The sequence below is a fragment of the Solanum stenotomum genome, chromosome 5 (genome assembly GCF_019186545.1).
Source record: "Solanum stenotomum isolate F172 chromosome 5, ASM1918654v1, whole genome shotgun sequence".
NCBI classification, from domain to species: domain Eukaryota; kingdom Viridiplantae; phylum Streptophyta; class Magnoliopsida; order Solanales; family Solanaceae; genus Solanum; species Solanum stenotomum.
Window position 1 is genome coordinate 26,251,790 of NC_064286.1, and position 21,103 is coordinate 26,272,892.

Below are 21,103 nucleotides of genomic sequence, written 5' to 3' on the forward strand. Positions count from 1 at the left end.
GTGCATGGACCATGAGGCGAGAGATTTCCATGTCACTAATGAGCATGGCGGTACGACACTCTTTCACCACCATATCAGATATACCCATCACAAACTTATTCATCTTAGCCCTTTCATCCGCAAGCATAGATGGAGAATACTTAGACAATTGAGTAAAGTTTAGGGTATACTCCTTCACACTCATACTTCCTTGAAGTAGGTTAATGAACTCTTGCATATTTGCTTCTCTCAACTCTAGGGGAAAGAATCTATCAAGAAATGCCGATTTGAATGATTCCCATTCTACCGGGCCCACTCATAAGGGTCTTTCACCCTTCCACTCATCATACAAAACTTAAGCCATATCCTTTAGTTGGTAGGTGTCTAACTCCGCCTTCTCTTTCAGAGATACCCCCATAATAGCAAGTACTTTATAAACCTCATCGATAAACCTTTGGAGATCCTCTTCCACTTTGGAGCTATAAAATTTGGAGGGTTAACTCTTTCCTAACCCTTGAAGTGGCTGAATTCACATGATTCACAAAATATATATTGGCTTGAGCCGTCACAGCTTGAGCTTGAGACGTCAAAGATTGGGACTGTTACGCTCAAATTACACCTCCCTAGAGAAGCATAAGCGATCGTTATCAAGTAAAGAACCCAACTTGTAGGTTTGGGGTCGATCCCACAAGGAAAATGGTTTAGACTTTACTTTAACCAACAATTATATTCAATTAGTCAAATAACTTCTAGAAACAAGTAATTAAAAGGAGGGTACATTTATTACGTTCAATTAAGAGCACTATTCAAGTCATCAATATTGACCACAACTGATACTCAAATTTGCAAAAGAACAGCCACAATCACACACAAGAGATGGCAAAATTTTAAAATTTTTGTTCAAAAACCATTTTCAATTCAAAACAATGGGCCAAAACTTCTGAATACAGAGAGAGCCGCAGAGTTTGCTCAGGAAAAAGCTCTCATCCAGAGCAAAAATGACTTTCAAGCCAAGGAACGGAGGTCGTAACAAACATGGACGTGGCCATGTCAAGTTCATCTGCTGCTCTATCTGCGGCAAATGCTGCCCTAAGGACAAAACCATCAAAATGTTCCTTGTGAGGAACATTGTTGAACAAGCTGCTGTACGTGATGTTGAGGAAGCTTATGCTTTTGAATTGTACACTCTTCCTAAGCTCTATTTGAAGATGCAGTACTGTGTTTCATGTGCAATTCACTCCAAGGTGGTTAGAGTCCGTTCTCGTACTGACAGGAGGGTTTGTAAGCCTCCACAGCGTTTCAGGCGCCCAAGGGATGATCTCCCAAAGATAGGACAAGCTCCACGCCCCGCTGGAGGACCCCCTGCTGCTCCACGCAGTTAAGTTATTAGAATTCAGGTTTTGGTTAATCTGATAGTTATGGCGTGTTTTACATGTGGTGGTTTTGACATTGTACTGTTTTCATCTATATATTTGAACCTATTACCATGTTATGGAATTGAATTTTGAATGGAAAACAGATATTCAAGTTTTCTGGATAGAAGGCTCTCAATTTGTGGTTAAAAAAAAAAAAACAATGGGCCACAAGCTAACACATCCGCATGAAAAAAATCAATATCACAGGAGATAGGTATGGAAATACCTTACCACACCCTACAAATATAAGCAGTTGTCCTCAACTGCAACTAAAATAGAATAGTCAATAAAACAACAAAGATTGAGTTAAAAGGTCATCTTGCTAGGCAAAGCCTGGGTTAAGTCTGCATCTCCGTCAATGCATCTATCGGGGCATCAGTGCAAAGTGGTTCATCAATCTTGGCTCCACTGGAACCTGCCATGAATACGTCCCTTAACGATGCATGTGTAGTTATCTCGAACATGGCACCCTCTAAATTTGTCAACTCTTTATACACAACTTCCTTATGCTCACCAAGCAGCTCTTCGTCCATCTTGGCGTCTGACTCATAAGATGCAATATCAGCCCTAATCTCATTTCGGAAGTAGTCGGAGGCACCTCAAAACAGGCTAGAATATCTACACTCGGATAATATGTGATCTCCACCATCCCAAATAGAAAAGTAAAGTGCGTAGACTTCAAATGGTCCACATCCTTCCTCACCTCAACACCACCGGCTTTCAAAGCCATCACTACATCGGTAGCACCATGTCCTCTCTCACAAACCTCTAATCTCGCTGTGAAGACATTAATAGAAGCCTTTAAAGGCATCAGCGCAGAAGCAATAACTCTCTAAAATATCCTGGGAACCTCAGCCCCTAGCCTGGAGGCGTGCATATCAATAGATTGGGCTAGGTGCCCATCTTGAGAAGCATAGCCTGGGTGATAGGAGGCCGGGTGGCGGAAGTATTAGTAGCAGACCTAGGGGGGAGGAAGCAGTAGATGGACAAGGACTGCCGGAAGGAGCGGAGCTAGAAGTACCTGAAGGCTAAAGGCCAGAGTAGGGAAGACTGCCTCTACAGGTAATGTATCGATATCAACCTCCGAGGATGTGTCCACCAGAGTTTCTCTCCTCCTATCAGTCTCGACCAATGTGTGCTCGGCCTCTATGTGCTAGATGTTGGTAGAAGATGTAGTTGTAACCTCGACATCCATCCTCTCATCATGAGGGACTCTGACCCAATAAAATAACTCTGTGATCGGTACTAGAAAGGGGAGTGATGTCTAATGCTGCTTGGCCCTCATGGCGATCTCTTGCTCGATGATTAATCCCAAATTAATCTACTTTCTATATTTGATAGATCCAAGGTAGGCTGGCTTCTAGTGGAAGAGAATATATTCATTCTACAACGGCATGATCGTGCTGTTGATGAACCCAAACCAGTATCTAGCAGCGACATTTATGTCCTTCTTTTCGATAGGCGCTCCGACCTCAATCTACCTCGGGGTGGTGTCAGAAATCAGGGGGGCTAGCCAAGCCTTCCGTTCATCCAAAATCTTTGTAGTAATCACACTCTCGAACTCGTGCACAAAATATGTAGCCCTCTTAGAGACATCGTTGATATAATCCCTGCTGCATCCAAATTTCATTCATCGCACCATAACATACTCCACTGGCTTGAAGGCTCTAGCCTTGTTCTTCCCCTGATGCACTAGGTCACTATAGGAAACATAGAACTCCCGGACCCATGTAGGAATGTATGGGCCACGGGGCCTGGTGAATACCTTAAATCTGTGGAATCGGAGAGTGTCTCGCAGTACTGGATGCCTGTCCACTACACCGTCCATGGACAATCTTTTCTTCTACAAGATGGTCCTTAATCCCTCGGTCTTTAGCCACTTGATTAATCGGGGAGGAGAACCTAGTACTAGTGGTGCAAAAACCACCGTTTGTGCCGGAGGAGGCACTCAATCTGAAGCCGGAGGGGTCGACTCCAAAATGCTAGAAGGATTATGTTGATCTTTGGAACGAAGCTCTATTTGTTGGTCCTGTAATAACTTATCATCCTGAGGCTTAGAGAATAAAGCCTAAGAATCGTAGGACTCTCCCTCACTGCTGGAGTTGTACTCCAGTGTCTCCGCTAAGGACGTCTTGCCCTTTCCCTTGCCTCCCTTCGGAGGTAACTTCTTGCATATGTCATTGGAAGAAACTATTTCCTCATTTATTAAGATCCCACGCGCCTGCTTTCACGGCAGCATGCCACTATCATTCAAATTCGTCCTAACCATTCCTGCAAAATAACGTAGAAAAAACATATAAAAAGTTCAAGAAAATGGCAGAAAATTAGTTGCGGAATCACTCGCAGAACCGTTCGGCTAGTCACCGAGTCACCTCGGCGATCCAAATTGGGCTCGCCAAAAGTACCAGAGCAAAAATTCTCAAATGTTAAGACAAGTCGGAGATGTTCAAGTCCATTCGTCGAATCGCAACACTAATTGGTTAACTAGAAGTGGCTCGATGAAAGTTAGAGTGTATTTTAGGGGTTAGGGGTGTAGAAAGGGGAATCAGAAAGGCCTTTTGGTGAGTCACCGATTGAACTTGGCGAGCTCAGACATCTTGTCGAAAGTTACAGAACAAACTCAACAAAAATTGGAAATGAAGGGCGATCTATTTGGGGCTTTGGTTGTAACACCCCGGAAGCTAGTATGCTAAACTAGTGCTTTACGTGAGGGTTCTAGAGTTTGACATGAGGGTTAGAGTCATGAATTTAGTTTCTCGTACTTAGAGTGAAGGGTTCTGGGGTAGAATGTCAAGGTTTAACTCCTCAAGGACCAACCAAGGGTCCTTGAAAAGGATCCTAACAAAATTACCCTAGAATCTACCCTGAAAAAGTGTACCTACGAGGAGGCCCATACCCCATAGGAAGGATCCACGCCTCGTGGATGGCCCCGTGGGTAAGGGTCCCAAAATGAGAAGCTATAGAACCCGACCCACGCTTTACCAGCACGGACCCTGGGTGGACCCACGGCCTGTCAGCATGGTCTCATGGGTTGAGGCAGTGGTCAACTTGTTTTGGTTAAGTGAGGGGTATTGTGGAACTTTCTAGAATTAATTAGTAATTAACTGTCATCTTTATATACTAATTTAGACTAACTATATAATGATTTTAGACCCCCAAATTAAGTCATCTTCCTCATAATTCCAAAATCCCAAATCAAAACCAACTTTTCCCCCAAAATTCTCTCTCTAGAACTCCAAAGAAACAAAAGAAGGAAGGTGAAGCTAGGGTTGAAGGAGAAAGGTTTTTCTTCTCAAATTCGTTGGATTTCAATTCTAAGGTATAGTAGTCCTTCATCCAGGGATAGTTTTCATCCATGGAGTTTGTCACGACCCAAGGGTACCCCCTAGACGTAACAAGGCACATAGAACCCCGAAAGGCATCATGTAAACCACTTAGAATATCATAACATAAAGCATTAGAACAATAAGAGTAAAAAGGAATTTAAGTCCAAAAATCTTTATAAAGGAAAGCGGAAGTCTAGACCTGTCTCAATTAGTCATCTATTACAATACTTGAGTCAAAATAAGGTCACAACTCAAAACAACATAATATGAAAATGAAAGTACAAGAATGAAACTATAATGATAATATCCCATCCTCTATTCATGAGGACTCACCACGAGCAAGGAGAAGTGAGCAAATCCAAGCTCTAGCCACAATGAGGACAACCTAGACAACCAGACCCTACACTTAGGGAAAATGTAGGATAATATGGGTTAGTAAAAAAATGCACTAAGTGTGATAGTCATGCACAAAATCATGAAAACATGCTAAAAAGGGACATTTTAGTTGAATGCAAGCCATTTATTAGCTTAAAGCATCATTTTGAAGATAATGGAAAAGCATAAGTCACAAGAATAATCAACTTATTTATCATCATATAATAATAGGTACATACCATAAATACCCTCCAAGCATACTTGTGCAATGCATGGATAAGATCCCATGATCCCACCCATACTAAGTAAAGCTTCTTGAGTAACTATAGTTCATATGTCATATTCTTGTTCATACTATCATAAATGGAGATTAGCCTTAACCGACATAGACCATATGAGCTTACCATGGAATCCGGTGTCTACCCCACACCGAAAATGGGTTGTCCTACTTGTCTAAGGTAGAACCATACTCTTAACTTAGGTGGATCCACTAGCTAAAGACCTATGTGGGCACATAGTAATGAGATAGGGAGATCGCTACTAGAAACCTGGACTCTACTAAGGTTTAAGGTTTCCATGTCGTGAGATACATACTTCGGGAACTCGGATACAACTAAGGTAGAAAGAACCCATTTGGAAAGCCGGACTCAACTAATGTAAAAGCTTCCATCTCATATTCATATCCACTCGGTGCTAAGCATTAATTCCCATAATATTACATATTAAGTCTTGACTTAAGTGCATATTGATGGAAGGATATGTTGACACTCAATCTAACATAATTCATACTATAGCTCATAGATTCGATATGTGAGAATAACCTTTCAACCCTAGAATCATCGTATTGTGAGAACACCTTTCAGATGATACCATATTCATACATAAGTTTGTACATGAGGATAATCATCCAACAATACAACAAATAGATCATAATCATATTCACTTTACTCTCAAAGAGTTCTACAAGCATATACATAAACCTCATAATCAAGTATAATTCTCATTCTTTTCCCTTCAAGGACAATAGATCACATTCAATCAAAATATCTAGAATTACTGCATTAGACATGAATTTTAAAATGATTCAAGTACTGCAATTGTTATAAGTGTAATCTCATAATACTCTTCTTTCTACAATTCACCCATATCACAAGGTCAGAAATTGGGCATATGGGGATTTCATGGATTCTTGGGAGATTTCATCATAAAACTATAATAAATCATCAATTCAATCCTAATATAAAGTAGTTAAATCAATAGAATCATTTTTTTAAAGGAATCCATGACTTGGAGTAAAACCCTAACTTTTGGGGAAATTACTGTTTGAAATTGAGTTTGTAGGGACTCCATGGATGAAGACTATTCATGGATGAAGGACTACCATAAATTAGCTTTGAATTACAATGAAATTGAGTGGAAAACTTTCTCCTTCAAACCTTAGCTTCACTTTCCTTCTTCTTCATCCTTGGAGTTCTAGAGAGAGAATTTCTTTTGGAGAGGATGAAATTTTGGGTTTTCTTTTAGATTCTAGGGAGAGTGACTTAATTGGGGAAATTTTGAGTATAAAAATCTTATATACTTCACTAGTTAAGGAATAGAACAACTTAGCTTCAAATTAGGGAAATAGGAAATGCCATTAAAGACACTGCTTACCTTCAGAGCTCCTGCACGTTGAGGCTCGCGATGGGCACTGGTGACTCGCCAGTGGACCCTTGGTCCGCGCAAATTTCCATCATCTTACCCCATGGAACCAGCCAACATGGCGATGGGGGAGCCCATACTTGGCTCGCCCAATTTTCTAGTAGCTAGGACAATGGGGACTGCCCACTAGGCGATGGTGGCTCACTTGGCTAATCGCCAAGTCATATTGGCGATGGCAGTGCCCCTTGCCGAGTAGATCAAGGGAAATTTTCTTTTTCCTTTACCCTTCCAAAGGTAGTTTAGGCCCTTGCCCTCTTCCATGGCTAACTATCCCCTTCACACTTAGCCCTAGTCAAGCCTACTAGAATCCGGGGTGTTACAATATCTCCCCCTTGGAGACATTCGTCCTCGAATGAAGACCTAGACACCTTACGGAAGTAAAGACTCATTACTAGCAGCCCATCATGAATACAACATAAAAATAATGCACAATTCATAGGAGGAAACTTCAACTCCATCTAAAACATAATCAATGCAACACAAGGAGGTAAGAACTGCATCAACAACCCATTATGCATGAAACTCACCCTTTCTCATATTCATAGGAGGAACTACCTTCTCCACTAAAAGCATGCTCAACACAATATCATGGAGTCAGTTTTCCATTACTCTCAAAAGCATACTAAAGCATGTTCATCAACTCATCTTTTGAAATCAAATAGCAAGTCATACTTATTGCACAACAACATGGGAAAAATCAATCATATAAATTCATTTTATTACTAAACATGAATTTCTCAACAACATGCATAACATAAGGAAATCATGGAAACATATAAATCACATATGACCTCCAAAACAAGAAGACCCAAGAGGGCCTACTTACCTCAAGCTTGAATAGGAGAGGAAGGAAAAAGATGAGGGTATCGGGACTTCATATCGGCCTCGACCTCCCAAGTAGCACCCTCAACTAATTGATTTCTCCATAAAACCTTCACGGAGGAAACCTCCTTGTTTCTCAACCTCTTCACTTGCCGGTCTAGAATCTCAACCGACACCTCTTTATAAGCAATATTTGTTTTTATTTCTAAACACTCTAAGGGGACTATGGTTGATGGATCCCCAATACATTTCTTCAACATTGAGACATGGAAAACCGGATGCACCAATTCCAATTCATTTGGAAAGTCTAACTCATATGCAACCTTTCCCACACTCCTTAAAATCTTATAAGGACCCATAAATCGAGGACTAAGTTTCCCCTACTTTCCAAGCCTCATAACATCCTTCATCATGGACATCAAATTCCAAATCCCTTCTTCTAACATCGGCATATGACTTTTGCCGACTTTGGGCCGTTCTCAACCTCTCTCTAATTACCCGAATCTTCTCAATAACTTCGTAAACCAATTCGGGGCTTATAAGAGCAATTTCACCTACTTCAAACCAACCAATCGGAGACCTACATCTCCTACCATACAAGGCTTCAAAGGGGGGCATCTCAATACTTGAATGGTAACTATTATTATAGACAGACTCAACTAACGGCATATGGTCATCCCAATCGCCTTTAAAATCTATCATGCATTCCCTCAACATGTCCTCTAAAGTCTTAATTGTGTGTTCTATTTGACCATCCATTTGAGGGTGAAAATTTCTACTAAGTTTCACCTTAGTACATATCCCCTTTTTGAAGGACTTCCAAAACTGTAAAGTAAATTAGGGGCCTCTATCCGAAATGATAGACAAGGGAATTCCATGTAACTTCACTAACTCCTTCAAATAGAATTTAGAATATTCTTCCGCCGTGTAGGACATATTGATGAGAATGAAATGAGCAGACCTAGTCATTTGGTCCACTATTACCCATATAGAGTCATGTTGCCGCGTAATACATGGAAAGCCTACAATAAAATCCATGTTCACATCTTCCCAGTTCCAAGTACGAATAGGAATATTTTTTAACAAGCCTCCCGACCTTTGGTGCTAAACCTTAACTTGTTGACAATTAGTACATTTGGCCACAAAGTCAGCGATGTCTTTTTTCATTCCATTCCACCAATAGACTTCTCGCAGGTCACGGTACATCTTGGTGGCTCCCGGTGAATAGTATACCGAGAACTATGGGCTTTTTCTAAAATTTGCTATCTGATAAGTCCATAAATTGGACTCATTTAGGGCTTTATTTTGATAGAAATAATGTCCTCAAATGTTTATTTTATCTCAATATCTGATGAAAACTCTTAAGTTTCAGGTATTTGAAGTTTTAGTGGAAGCATGGACACTTAGGTGCAAAAATGAACAAAGAGACTGAATTGAATGAAGAAGCTGAAGCCCAAAAATCACCAAGCACAGTTAGCGATTTCCCAAAGGGACACACTCCGCCTTTAGTTCCAGTACGCAAAGCCCTAAGGGAGCAGGATCAAAAAGGCGATGAAAGGAGTAGTCGGCGCTTCACCAAATAGTTCCACGAAGCAGTACTATCTCGCCCAATGACACACAACACTACCATGCTGAAGGATAGTGCAAGACGGCGATGAACTACACCAAAGGGTGAAACGCCGAGTTAATCGGCAATTTCGACTAACCTCGCCGAAAGATCCGCCAACAATATTTTCTGAAGTCTATAAATACTAAACTTGTTATTAATTTTTAGGAGTTGAACATTTATTTTAATTTTCACAATAGAATAGTACTTTTTGGGATATTTTCTCTCAAGTTTGGAGAGGGTTTTTGGGAGACTTTAAGAAAAAAGGATTTCATCTTTCCCAAGCTGGAAGTGGGTCTTTTCCAGTCTTCTTCCTTTACTTAAATCAAGGTTTAATTTCTTATATCCATTTGATTTTAGTATCATTTTAGGTGTATTTTGTTATTTCTTGATGTGTGGCTAAAAAACCCCTATTCTTGGGGTGTGATTTAGCAAATATGTGTTGATATTATTGTTGGGTCTTGGTTGCTGGTAGGTTAGATGTATTTTGAAGGTGATTTCACCTAGTGGTTGTTATTTAATCTAAAGGGTTTGTAGTTGTAAATACAAAACCACCCGTGTGTTTTCGGCTTGCCCGAGAGAGAAGTCTCGAAACCAAGACCGCTAGACTGATCGCCTAAGGAGTGGGTCGACGTGAGGTTCAGCACGAGAGGGTGAGCCCTAATCTGATATCCTAACACTCAGCTAAAGAAAGTGAGTGTGGTAAGGCGTAGGCTGGCCTTCATGCCGCAAATGGGTGCCCGAGAGGGAAGCATTTGAAATAGGGTAAGTTGCACGAGAGGGAATTTATTCCCATCTAAAGCTTAGCCTAGTCACTATTATCTTGCAAATTTCCTATCGAAAGCATGTACCCAATGATTTATCCCAACTTGTATTGAGGTCACACCCCAAGAGCTTGTCCCCATTATTGATTTTCCTGTTATTTTTGTTATTTTTTTACTACTTGTGACAAAACCGTCATTTGATATTTGACACCTTTGTGTCACCCCTTTTAATTTACAATGTTTTTAATCATTAATGTATATAGCTAGGACTTGTTTGAACTTAATTTTACTTTTCTACTAATTCTCAAAACCACTCCCTTGGGACACTACCCCAACCCTTGGTTTGGTTACTATATTATCGCCGATCGTAGACACTCATACTGTAGGTTAGTGTTGTTGGTCACGATAAGCATCAAGATGGCGCCGCTGCCGGGGAGTGGTGTTACGTGAAGATGTAGTTAATCGGAATTCTTGTTTTCCTAATTTTAAGTTTACTAATCTTTGTTGTAGTTTTATTTTCCTTGTCTGTAGAGCAACGTAGAGAAACAAAAATGGATGAGCCCTATGGATATCACACAGATCATCCTCTCTTGAAGATATTGAACAACAAGGATAACCTACTGATGTTCAAACATGCAGGGGAAGAGACAATTTCGGAATTGTGGCTGAGATTCAAAGCAATTTTGCAGACATGCCCATCTTATGGAATGCTGGATAAGACACTGCTGAATTATTTCTATCGGGGTCTCAAACCGGAAAATAGAAGCATATCTGAGCACCTTTTTGAAGGCGGAATGATAAACCAACCCTATGAAGTCGTCGCAATAGTACTTGATAAAATGGTTGAAACCAACAAAGAATCCCAAAAGAAATATGAATGGAATAAACTGGTCGCGCAAGTAGATGTTCTATTCAAACGGATGATGGGATTGGAAGAGTAAGCAGGGAAAAGGAAAACAACTTCTCCCTTCGAGAGTGCAAACAGAGAAAGAGCCATGAGGATGTGTAAAGTGACGATACCTCTTCACTAATCCAACAAAAACTTGATGAGCATGAAAAGAAGTTAAATGACATGAAGGAAAACATTGATATGCTAAATGAAGTAACTACTTCGAACTCCATGACCATTCAGCTGCAGGATGCTTAAATCACCCATTTGATGATGGATCACTATCCTCCGTTCACCGAAGATTCACCTAATTACACAATGGGTGATTTTGAGGATGAAGGGTAGTCTTTGACTTGTGTCGTGCCGCGACGTTAACTTAGGCGTTGTTTGGGAGGCTACCCAAAACCCCATATTATCTTATATTTGCGTACTACTAAAATAATAGTGTCATAGTTTTACAAACTGAAGTGTAGTATGTGCCAAAGAGGTGCTGAATGGTGAGCAACAGACCTAGTTGGTGAGTCACCGATTACGCTAGTGATCAAGGCTACTTCACCGTTTGACTCAAGGCACCTTCTGAGCCTAGAGTCTGTAAAATTTGGGGAGCTCAGGAAAGTTTCGGTGATTCACCCACCCGATCAGCGACCACGATGGTCACCGTCATTTGAACATCCACAGTTGCTGAGAAGTTTTGTAAAACTCGGCGAAGTAAAAATTTGTTTGGTGAAGCACCGAATTACTCAGAACCCAAGCGCTGCCACCAAATGGGAACGAACTGAATAACCTGCAGGCGAACTCATAAAAAGGTAGCTGATAAATCACTCGAGAGCGTGGGTTGAAGATAGGCGCATTAGAATGCTAAGAAAAGTTGTACAGAGATTGATGAATCACTCGGCAATGCACCAAACGTCCCTAACATACCTTCTGGTTTATGCGACATCTGTTGAAGGATTCCAACTCGAAACAGCTGCCTAACCAGGATTATTCTCTAGCCCTATCTCTATTTTTCTGTAATTTGACTTCTGGATTATTGTTATATATTTGAGGACAAATATTTTTTTTGATTGTGGTGGGGTGAGGCTCACCTTTATTTGCTTGGTATTGGATGTCTGTGTTTTTGTATATATTTGGGTTGTCTATTTAAAATGGCGCTTAATATTGTATTCGCGATTGTTTAAGTTTATGGGTTCTTCTTGATTTTAATTTATTGCAAATTTTGACCTTTCCGAAAAATTATTAATATTTTTTGAAAATATTCGCCACAGGTTGTGTTGAATGTGGTTGTTCTTTTGCAAAAATTTGAGTCTCAATTTCAATCAATACCGATGACTTCAATAGTGCTTACAATTGAACAAACATGAATGTACGGCTATGATGAGGCCAAATGAAGTTGTATAGACAATATCTAAACTCTTTGCATCTCGTTGTGATTAGCCATTTATCGAATTGATTCTCTTGTAGTGACCGTTGCACACTAGGTAAAGTGTGTAATTTCGTTTGACTTAAGTGTTGATGTCGTGTGTGATGAGCTTACTTTGAACCTTGCATGAATAAACCTAGAATTTGCCCTGTTAGTCTGATTGATTGGGAAAGGTTTGCTCTTGAAATGATCTTAGGCAACTCTAAAGAGTGTGACCCAAATTTGACATATACTTCTTTTGTGGCCTACCCGTGAGCGTGTGAAATTCTTTTGAACACCCTTTGAGCCTTACCCTTCTTCAGAAGAAAACTTGTGAAAACCTAGACCTTTATTCAACCACCACCTACAATCCTCATTACTTTTGATTTAATGAATACACAACTTAAGCCAAAAGTTTAAGTTGGGGGTGTGGTGAAAAGGAAAAGTAGAAGTCAAGAAGTGCAAGAAAAGTCTCCTCAACTCATGATGTTGCGAAATAAAATAAAATGAAAAACCTCCATATAAAAAAAAGAAAAAGAAAAGAACGAAAAAACAAAGATTGTGGAATAAAAGTCCAAAAGAAATGGGGTTTCCAAGCAATTCGTGGAATAAAGAATAGGATGACTTAGAAGCACTAGAAGAAAAATTGATAGAAGAATGTGAAGAAAAAGAAGTGTTAAAAGCTCCACAACTTATAAGGATCGTTAGTCACTAAGCCTAAATGACCATGCCTTAGCATTCAACCCCATTACAAGCCTTAGAAATACCTTTTTGATCTTGAGCAAGCCGAACCAAAGTTTGATTGGAAAATAAGGGCAAACCTATGGGTTAAAACATGCATTGTGTTCATCTTTTTTAGTGTGAGTGTTGCATCTGATTCCTTATCTTAAATTTATTTACCTTTATGCGTGAATATGAAATCATTCTTTGTGTGAGGGCATTCAGATACTGTTGTTGAGCTTGAACTTGCATTAGTAGCAAGTATTGTGAGCATGATAATCTTTGGTAATGGTGTGTCACAACTTGAATCTTTGAGTACCCAGTTGATCTTTGAATGAGTAATTTGAGTCTTGTTGTGTGCATTCATGATTGAGTCTTGTGTAGCACTGTTTGAGACATTCCTTTTGAACGGCTGAACTTAAGCTGAGCACGCAAAAGTTTAAGTTGGGGGTGTTGATGAGTCCACAAATTGGACTAATTTAGGGCTTTATTTTGATAGAAATAGTGTCCTCAAATGTTTATTTTGTCTCAATATCTGATGAAAAGTCTTAAGTTTCAGGGATTTGAAGTTTTAGTGGAAGCATGGACACTTAGGCGCAAAAAGGAACAAAAAGTCTGAAATGAAAGAAGAAGCTGAAGCCTGAGCATCGCCAAGCACACTTGGCGATTCACCGAAGGGACACACTCCGCATTTAGTTCCAGTACGCGAAGCCCTAAAGGAGAAGGATCAAAAAGGCGATGAAAGGAGTAGTCGGCGCTTCACCAAATAGTTCCCCAAAGCAGTACTATCTCACCTAATGACACAAAGCACGACCACGCTGAAATCTAGTGCAAGACGACGACGAACTACACCAAAGGGTGAATCGCTGAGTTAATCGGCGATTTCGACTAACCTCGTCGAAAGATCCGCCAACACTATTTTCTGAAGTCTATAAATTCTAAACTTGTTATTAATTTTTAGGAGTCAAAAATTTATTTTAATTTTCACAATAGAATAGTACTTTTTGGGATATTTTCTCTCAAGTTTGGAGACTATTTTTGGGAGACTTGAATAAAAAAGGATTTCATCTTTCCCAAGTTGGAAGTGGGTCTTCTCCAGTCTTCTTCCTTTACTTAAATCAAGGTTTAATTTCTTATATCCATTTGATTTTAGTATCATTTTAGGTGTATTTTGTTATTTCTTGATGTGTGGCTAAACAACCCCATTCTTGGGGTGTGAATTAGCAAATATGTGTTGATATTATTGTTGGGTCTTGGTTGCTGATAGGTTAGATGTATTTTAAAGGTGATTTCACCTAGTGGTTGTTGTTTAATCTAATGGGTTTGTAGTTGCAAATACAAAACCACCTATGTGTTTTCGGCTTGCCCGAGAGAGAAGTCTCGAAACCAAGATCGCTAGATTGATCGCCTAAGAAGTGGGTCGACATGAGGTTCAGCACGAGAGGGTGAGCCCTAGTCCGATATCCTAACACTGAGCTTGAGAAAGTGAGTGTGGTAAGGCTTAGGCTGGCCTTCATGCCGCAAATGGGTGCCCGAGCGGAATGCATTTGAAATAGGGTAAGTTGCCCGAGAGGGAGCTTATTCCCATCTAAAGCTTAGCCTAGTCACTATTATCTTGCAAATTTCTTATCGAAAGCATGTATCCAATGATTTATCTCAACTTGTATTGCGGTCACACCCCAAGAATTTGTTCCCATGCTTGAGTTTCTTGTTAGTTTTGTTATTTTTTACTACTTGTGACAAAACCGCCTTTTGATATTTGACACCTTTGTGTTACCCCTTTTAATTTACAATATTTTTAATCGTTAATGTCTTTAGCTATGACTAGTTTGAACTTAATTTTATTTTTCTACTAATTCTCAAAACAACTCCCTTGGGACACAACCCCAACCCTTGGTGGGGTTACTATATTATCGACGATCTTAGACACTCGTACTGTAGGTTAGTGTCATTGGTCACGATAAGCATCACTCTCTCAAGCCGTCAACCTCCTGAACACATATCCTATCTTGATACCTCAATACCCCATCTCCCCCTTGGGAGAAATCCTCAATGGACTTTTTGAGTACTGACTCTTTCAACTCAACTAATATGAGATCAAGGCTTTGCTTAGCCTTCACATCTATAAGAAAGCACGATTCGGACCCGTTATGAACCATGACACCGCCCATGGAAGAATCCACTAGTTGAACACGTAACCAAGTGAACCTATGCACATCACGAAAAAACTCTTTCTTTTCATCATCTACATGAGCCAAACTACCCATCGACAACCTACTAAGAGCATCCGCTACCACAATAGCTTTGACGGGGTGGTAAAGGTCACTTATGTCATAATCCTTAATGAGTTCTAACCACTTTCGTTGACGAAGATTCAAGTCCTTTTGACTAAACAAATATTGAAGACTTTTGTGATCTGTGAAACCATCCATATCGACTCATACAAATAATATCTTGATATTTTTAAGGCAAATACAACCGTCGCTAATTCAAGATCATGGGTAAGGTAATTCTTCCCATGGACTCTAAGTTGCCTTGAAGCATAGGCAATCACCTTACCATTTTTCATAAGCACACATCCCAACCCAACCCTAGATGCATCACAATTCACCACAAAATCATATGTACCTTCTTGTAAAGTCAACACCGGAGTGGAAGTAAGTATCTCTTTCAATTTTTGGAAACTTTCCTCACAAGCTTCTGGCCACTCAAACTTAGCCTTCTTTTCGAGTCAAAGCCGTCAACGGAGAAGCAACGGAGGAAAACCACCTCAACAAACCTTCTATAGTAACCGGCCAACCTAGAAAGCCTCTAATGTTGGAAGGAATTCGAGGTCTAGGCCAACTCTTGACCGCATCCATCTTCTTAGGATTAAGCTCAATACCCTCACTTGACACAATATGACCAAGGAAAACCACAGACCTCAACCAAAATACACACTTGCTATATTTTGCAAAAAATTGTTGGTGTTTAAGAGCTTGCAACACGATCCTCAAATGGTCCACATGTTCATTCTCAATCCTCAAATAGATCAAGATATCATCGATAAACACAATAAGAAACATGTCTAGGTATTGCCTAAACACTCTATTCATCAATTCCATAAATGTCGCCATGGAGTTTGTCAACCCAAACGACATAACCACAAATTCATAGTTACCACACCGGGTCTTAAAGACCGCTTTTGGAATATCAACCCCTCTCACCCTTAATTGGTGATAACCCAAATGAAGATCAATTTTGGAGATATAGCTAGTCCCTTGAAGTTGATCAAACAAGTCATCATTTCTCGGAAGAGGATATTTATTCTTAATGGTCACTTTTTTCAATTGACGATAATCAATGCACATCTAAGAGACCCATCCTTCTTCCTAAGAAACAACACCGGAGCACCCCATGGAGAGCTCCTCGGTCGTATAAAACTCTTATCTTGCAAATCCTTTAATTGCTCTTTCAACTCTTTCAACTTGGCTGGAGCCATTCTACAGGGAGGAATGGAGATAGGTTGCATATCCGGTAAGAGATCAATACTAAAATCTATTTCTCGCTCGGGAGGAATATTGAGCAAATCATCGGGGAAAACATCCAGAAACGACTGTAGGGAAGGGGTTTTAGACTCAATATCCATCAGTCTAACCTGATGGTAAATACACCTCTTGGATATCATCTTCCAAGTTTTAAGGCAAGAGACAAATTGACCTCTAGGTATAGAATTGCCCCCCTTCGACTATATGATAGGCTAATTTGGAAATTGGAATCTAACCATAAGAGTCCTACAATAGATAGAGCCATAACATGTGTGCACCCAATCCATACCCAAAATCACATCAAAGTCTAACATGTTTAACTCTACCAAATCCACCAAAGTAACTTTATGGGACAAGGATATGGGACAACTTCTATAGACTCTTTTTGCCACCACCGAGTCACCAACCGGGGTAGAGACCAAAAAAGGTTCTACTAACACTTCAGGGAGTATTTCAAACTTCATGTCCACAAATGGTGTCGCAAAGGACAAAGTAGCACCGGGATCTAACAAGGAATATACATCAATAGAAAAGACTTTTAACATACTAGTCACCACATCTCGGGAGCTCTCTTGATCACCTCGGGATTGAAGCGTATAAAAGTGGTTTTGCTTTTAAGCATTGGAGTTTGAACCGCTTGGAGGAGCTTGTTTATATTCCCTTCCCTTAACCTTGAGCATTGGACAATCTCTCATCTTGTGGCCAACCTTCCCACAACTAAAACACCATTCGGTACCAACAAGACACTTGCCATCATGTTTTCTATCACATTTTGCACAATTAGGCATAGCAATATATGAACCACCACTCTTACCTCCTTGAGGTTTAGGGTTGGAAACCCTATCCTTGTTGATCCTTGGGGGAGCAGTAGAGAAGCCTTGGTTGAAGAACCTTTATGTAAACCTTGGTAGACCTTGTCCATCAAACCTAGCATGGGAGAAGTTCCCATCCCTGGTTCTAGTTTTTTTCACCTCTCTATTTATTTTCTTGAGTTTTGACTCTTGAATTTGTTGAGAATACACCGTGATCCTTGAGATATCCATGTGATGAGGAGAATTTCCGTACAACATTCTTCTTGAGCCAAGTCAGACACACCCGTAAAAAACCTACTGATCTCATCTGTCGAATCCGCCACCATAGATGAAGCATACTTGGATAGTTGTGTGAGTTTCAAGGCATACTCCTTGACACTCATGATACCTTGCCATAGGTTAATGAATTCCTCCACCATTGCTTCCCTCAACTCTAGGGGAAAGAATATATCAAGAAATGCCGATCTGAACATTTCCCATTCAGTCGGCCTCGCTCCTACGGGTCTTCCCTTTTCCAAAGATCATACCATACTTGAACAACATCCTTTAGTTTGTAGGCGGCTAACACCGCCTTCTCTCCTGAAGATACCCCCATAATATCAAGGACCTAAAAAACTTCATCGATAAACCTTTGGGGATCTTCCTCCACTTTAGAGCCATGAAATGCAAGATGGTTCATTCTAGCAAAAGCGATAACCCTAGAAGTAGCCGGATTTACATTACGATTGACTAGAGCGACAACATCTCTATTGGCTTGAGCCGTCATGACTTGAGCCAACATTAAAATTGTAGATCTAAACTCCACTTGGGTCACATTCTCCACCATGGGATCAATCGGAGCTTGGTTAACTTGAGGATCTTAATTAGCTTGAAGAGCTTCCTCATTCACATTGCGACCCTCCATTCTTCTAGCGTTAGCCCTTCACGTGTTCATATCCCGAAGACACAAGAGAAGGATTAGAAGAGGGATGTTATAGAGTTAAACTCTAACGCACGACTTAAGAGTATTGAAAGAACTGACCTTTCCTAAACATCTTATAGCCTCTCATTCATAATTGTGGCAAGCTTCGCACTCATGAACAAGACTCTACTAGACGTTGCTTATGAGACATCATCCTAGAATCATTCTAAACATTGTGCTCTGATACCAAGTTTGTCACTACCCAATGGTAACCCCTAGACGTAACAAGGCACATAAAACCCCCAAAGGCCCCATGTAATCCACTTAGAATATCATTACATAAAACATTAGAACAAGAAGATTAAAAACACATTTATGTCCAAAAATCTTTATAAAGGAAAGCGGAAGTCTAGACTTGTCTCAATTAACCACCTATTACAATACTTAAGTCAATATAGGATCACAACCCAAAACAACATAATCCCAAAGTGAAAGTACAAGAATGAAACTACAATGATAATATCCCATCCTCGAATCATGAGGACTCACCACGAGCAAGGAGAAGTGAGCAAATCCAAGCTCAAGCCACAATGGTGACTACCTTGAGAACCAGACCCAACACTTGGGGAAAAATGTAGGAAAATATGGGTTAGTACAAAAATGCACTAAGTATGATAGTCATGCACAAAATCATAAAAATATGCTAAAAATGGACCTTTTAGTAGAATGCGTGTCATTTGCCAGCTTAAAACATCATTTTGAGGATAATGGAAAAGCATAGGTCACAAGCATAATCAACTCACATATCATTATATCATAATTGGAACATTTCATAAATACCCTCAAAGCATACTTGTGCAATACATGAATAAGATCCCATAATCCCACTCAGACTAAGTAAAGTTTCTTGAGTAACTATAGTCCATATTTTATATTCTTGTTCATACTATCATAAATAGAGATTAGCCTTAACCGACATAGATCATGTGAGCTTACCATGGATTCCATTGTCTACCCCACACCGAAAAGGGGTTGTCCTACTTGCTTAAGGTAGAACCATATTCTTAGCTTAGGTGGATCCACTAGCTAAAGACCTATGTGGGCACATAGTTATGGGATAAGGACATAGTTAATAGAAATTCGAACTCTACTAAGGTATAAGGTATCCATCTCATGAGATACATACTTTGGGAACCCAAACTCAACTAAGGTAGCAAGAACCCATTTGGAAAACCAGACTCAACTAATGTAAAATCTTCCATCTATTATTCATATCCACTCGGTGCTAAGCATTTATTCCTATAATATTACATATTAAGTCTTGACTTCAGTGCATATTCATGGAAGAATGTCTTGACACTCAATACAACATAATTCATACTATAGCTCAGAGATTCAATAAGTAAGAATAGCCTTTCAACCGTAGAGTCATCATATTGTGAGAATATCTTTCACATCATACCATATTCATACATTAGTGTGTACATGAGGATAATCATCCAACAACACAACAACTAGATCATAATCATATTCACTTTACTATCAAAGTATTCTACAATCATATACATAAACCTCATAATCATGCATAATTCTCATGTTTTGCCCTTCAAGGACCCTTGAGCACATTCAATCAACACATCTAGCATTACTACATTAGACATGGATAATAAAATTATTCAATTACTCCAATTACTATAAGTGTATTCTCATAATACTCTTGTTTCTACAATTCACCCACATCACAAGGTCATAAATTGGGCATATGGGGATTTCATGGATATTTTGGAGATGTCATAATAAAACTATAATAAATCATCAATTCAATCCTAATATCAAGTAATTAAACCAATATAATTGTTTTTAAAAAGGAATCCATGACTTGGAGCAAAACCATAACTTTTAGGGAAATATTATGTTTGAAATTGAGTTTGGAGGGACTCCATGGATGAAGACTATCCATGGATAAAGGACTATCATACCTTAGATTTGCATTCTAATGAAATTGAGTAGAAAACATGCTCCTTAAAACTCTAGATTCACCTTCCTTCTTCCTTTTCCGTGGAGTTCTAGAAAGAGAATTTCCTTTAAAGAGGATGATGTTTTGGTTTTCTATTAGATTCTAGGGACAGTGACATAATTGGGGGGATTTTGAGTATAAAAAGCTTATATACTTCACTAGTTAAGGAATAGAACAACTTAGCTTCAAATTAGGCAAAATAAGAAATGCCATTAAAAACCCTACTTACCTTCAGGGCTGCTGGACGCAGAGGCTCGCCAAGGGTACTCGGCGACTTGCCAAGTGGACCCTTGGTCAGCCTAAATTTCCAGAATCTCGCCCCAAAGAGCCAGCCAAATTGGTCTTGGGGGAGCCCCTTTGGCGATGCTCTAACCTAACCAGCAAGCCCCGACTTGGCTCGCCCAATTTTCCATTAGCTAGGACAAGGGGGACTGCCACTAGGCGATGGTGGCTCACTTGGCTAATCACCAAGTCACTTCGGCGATGGCACTGCCCCTCGCCGAGTGTACCAAGGGAATAAATATTTTCCTTCACACTTCCCAAGGTAGTTTAGGACCTTTCCCTCTTCCATGTCTAGCTAACCCCTCACAGTTATCCCTAGTCTAGCCTACTAGAATCCGACATGTTAGAGAGTCCATCCAAACTCCTTTTCAAAGACAGAACTTTCCCCAAAAAGTTAGGGTTTGACTCCAAGTCATGGATTCCTTTCAAAAACGATTCTAATGATTTAATTACCTTATATTATGATTGAATTGATGATTATTATGGTTTTTATGATGAAATCTCCAAAGAATCCATGAAATCCCCTTAATTCCCAATTATGATCTTGTGAATGTGGGTTTGTTGATAG

General features: G+C 39.8%; 1 protein-coding gene across 2 annotated transcripts in view; it reads left to right on the top strand.

The window, feature by feature from the left end:
* The first annotated feature begins 910 nt into the window (after positions 1-910).
* Positions 911-21,103, top strand: part of LOC125865318 (40S ribosomal protein S26-3-like) — a 373,020-nt gene continuing 352,827 nt past the window's right edge. The window contains exon 1 of one of the 2 annotated variants that reach the window (XM_049545520.1): positions 911-1,514. In XM_049545520.1, the coding sequence (XP_049401477.1) occupies positions 978-1,361 (384 nt within the window). In that variant the 5' untranslated portion in view covers positions 911-977 and the 3' untranslated portion in view covers positions 1,362-1,514. Of the gene's footprint in view, positions 1,515-21,103 lie in introns of those variants that run through there. The other variant, XR_007446344.1, reaches the window with a different exon arrangement.